The 3,421-nt window shown below is 38.3% G+C and overlaps 1 protein-coding gene across 1 annotated transcript in view; it reads left to right on the forward strand.

Annotated features, from left to right (window-relative positions):
* apoea (apolipoprotein Ea) overlaps positions 1–2,994 on the forward strand; it is a 3,671-nt gene extending 677 nt beyond the window's left edge. Inside the window, exons 3-5 of the mRNA XM_014025653.1 lie at positions 567–717; positions 1,452–1,739; positions 2,610–2,994. Coding sequence (XP_013881107.1) covers positions 567–717; positions 1,452–1,739; positions 2,610–2,883 — 713 coding nt within the window. The 3' untranslated portion in view covers positions 2,884–2,994. The remainder of the gene's footprint in view (positions 1–566; positions 718–1,451; positions 1,740–2,609) is intronic.
* The last annotated feature ends 427 nt before the right edge of the window (positions 2,995–3,421 follow it).

Raw genomic sequence — 3,421 nt, forward strand, 5'->3', positions numbered from 1 at the left:
GATATAAGATCTTTTTCTTCTTCTGTTACCTTTATTTGATGTCTGTTGTTGTGTTGTAAGTAAATGTGTTTTGTTTTTTTTTAAATGAAATTAATAAATGTTTGGAAAAAATTATCTACAAATTAAAAAAACTCTGATAAAAAAACAGATTTTAAAGATGAACAAGAGTTATTCCTTTGAGCTGATGGGACAAAAGCAAAATAAATGTTTTCTCATATCAAAGTGTCCTTAAATTAAATATTTATTCATGTCTTTGTTTACCTGTGAAAATAATCAAGATGACAGAAACTTTTCTAAAGGCCGTATTTAAACTCTTTGTGTTCTGCTCTTTGATTCCCCCGTCAGTCATGTGACTCCAGCTTTGTTTACACTGAGTGCAGACCTGCATTTYAGAATATCCATGTGAAATATCCATGAGTAAACTCTTCAAACGGCACTATTTATAAAATAAACGTATTAATAAACTTATGGCAGCACGATGGATGTGCGGTTAGCKCTGATGCCTCACAGTAAGAAGGTCCTGGGTTCGATYCCTGGTTYTGATTGAAGCTGTTTGTCYCCAGCAGCCTGCCATGGACGCAGTGTCCTTCAGGACGACCTGCAGACCAGGTGGGACGCCACGGTGGAGAAGCTTAAAGATTACGTCACAGACCTGAACTCCAGGGCCGACGAGATCCTGAAGGACATCAAGAGCTCCCAGATCAGCCGAGAGCTCGAGTGAGTCTGGCTTTATTCAGGCCTTCGGCTGTTTGAACAGACAGGAAATCATCCCGAGACAAATCTGACAGAGAYTCTGTAAAAATCAGATCTGTGATTCTTAAAGTATGAAAATAAGTTTCAGATTAATAAACAACAAAATGAACAAACCTTACATCTAATGGAAGTTTTAAAAAAAATGAAAAGATGTTTTTGTTTACTGGAAACAGCCGAAATGTCTCCATTTACATAAACAAACAGCNGAAATGTCTCCATTTACATAAACAAACAGCTGAAATGTCTCCATTTACATAAACAAACAGCTGTGTTTACTGTGTTTACGTTAAGCATGGGCCACATGTTACAGTTTAAAAGTGCTGAATTTGTGGAAATAATCACAGCAAACTCTAATCTGCATCATCTGATATAGTTTGATTCGTTACTCAGATGTATTTTTAATCTAATTATGTGCGTCTCAGACTTCCGTACATCGGTTTGTTTGTTTTCAGTTCTGTCCTTTAAACTTTAAACTCTGACCAGTTTCTGACAAACTGAACTCATCTCCTGATTGAGCCTAATCAGTCTTTAATCAGCTGATGGTTAGGAGGACTGGTTGGACTTGGACACGTCTCAGTCCACCTTCCTGAACCCCTGACCGCTCTAATCTGAGATTAAATCTCCCTGATTTCTGCAAATCTTCAAATCTTTGGATGGAAGATGTTTTCTGGACCTTGAATCCTGGTCTGTGTCTTCAGCACTCTGATCCAGGACAGCGTGGCGGATCTGTCCCTGTACAAGGACAACCTGGAGACCAAGCTGGTTCCGTACACCCTGGACACCACGGAGCGTCTGGGGAAAGAGCTGCAGCTGCTGGGGGACAAGCTGAACGTCCACGTCACCGAGGCCCGGGACCAGATGGACAGGTACTACCAGGAGCTGCAGGCCTTGATGGAGCAGAACGCCGACGACGTGAAGGTCCGAATGTCCGCCTACAGCCACAAGCTGAAGAAACGTCTCCAGAAGGACACCAAGGAGCTCAACAGGTGACGTCCTGACCCCATAAAACAACATCCAGATGTTTCATCACAAACAAAACGTTTTTAAAAATCTGCTAAAATTCACATTAAAGAGAAATAAAAACTCATTTTAGTTTTTATTAAAACAAGCTAAACAAAAACGGAAACTGGCAGAGCAGTAGCTAAGAGCTAACAATAGATAGTTTGTAGAGTCCAGATTTAGAGGAAAAGTAGACACTAGCTAAAACTAACATTTAAAAGCTAAATATAGCCAAACAGTGACTAAAATCTAATTTCACCATGGCAGTATTAGCTAAAAATATGTGTAAATTGTGGATAAAATTTTTGATTTAGGATAAATTAAGCTAACATCATAATTTTAAAAGCTAAAGTTAGCAAAACAATAGCTAAAGGCTAAGTCCACCAGAGCAGTATTAGCTAAAATTAGATACATTGTGGATAAAATCTTGATTTAGGAAAAGCTAGAAGCTAACACCATCAGTTTAAAATCTAAAGATAGCAAAACAATAGCTAAAAGCTAAGTCGATCAGAGCGGTATTAGCTAAAATTAGCTACAAGCCAACATCATCAGTTTAAAAGCTAAAGTTAACTAAAAGCTAAATTCACTAGATCAGTATAAACTAAAATTAGCTAAATTGTGGATAGAGTCTTTATTTAGGAAAAGCTACAAGCTAAAACCATCAGTTTAAAAGCTTAAGTTAGCTAAAAGCTAACATGTGGAGTTCCTCAGGGTTGTGTACTTGGTATCAAGTTATTTATTTTATATGTGAATGATTTGGTAAATGTGTCGGGGCTGTTTTATGTGTTCTGTTTGCAGATGATACATTAGTTTTAGAAAGCTAACTTCTGAGACCTGCTCTGGTTTCTGTTCTTCAGACAAATCTCTGAGTACATCGAGGAGCTTCAGTCCCGTGCCTCAGGTAATGTGGAGGATGTGAGGACTATGCTGGACCCGTACGTCTCCCAGGTCCGGGACAACACAGAGGCCAAGATCAGCACCCTGAACGAGCTGATGAAGTCCCAGGTGGAGGTCATCAAGGAGCGCCTGGAGGTCTCCACCGAGGAGCTGAGGTCCAGTCTGGGCCAGAAGGTGGAGGAGCTGCGGAACTGGTTCCAGCCCTACATGTCAGCCATCAGAGAGGCCATGTAGTCCTGATACCAGACCGGTTCACCACAAACCCAGTTCAAGACCGCGTCAGAAAGAATCCATGAAATTTATGTAAAAACCTGAACCCTGACAATAAAATCCTCCAAATCCTGATGAGTCTTTTTACTGAGAAACTTTTCTTTTCAGTTTTTATATTTATTTAAAAAAAGGTAAAAAGTCTGAAAGACAAAATATTTTAAATACGATTAAAGAAAATTTGAACAGGAGCTGCTGTGAGGCAGCGTGCACTAAAGCTGCGCATGTGCCAAATAAATATCAAACAAGAACAAACAGCCGAAATAAAAACATAAAATACTTTTATTTAAACGGATAAATATAAAAAACAACTTTCTAATATCATGAGACACTTTGTCGAAAAAATACACATCTGAGAATAAAAAGCATTTATAATTAAAAATGTTGCTCAAACGAAAAAAAAAAAACAAGTTTTAAAATGTTTAAAAACTATTACAGTTCAAAGTAATTAAGAAGCAAAATAAAGTTCAGAAATAGAATAAACTTTCTCCACAGTGTGTGTGTG

The sequence above is a fragment of the Austrofundulus limnaeus genome, unplaced genomic scaffold (assembly GCF_001266775.1).
Source record: "Austrofundulus limnaeus strain Quisiro unplaced genomic scaffold, Austrofundulus_limnaeus-1.0 Scaffold490, whole genome shotgun sequence".
Taxonomy (NCBI): domain Eukaryota; kingdom Metazoa; phylum Chordata; class Actinopteri; order Cyprinodontiformes; family Rivulidae; genus Austrofundulus; species Austrofundulus limnaeus.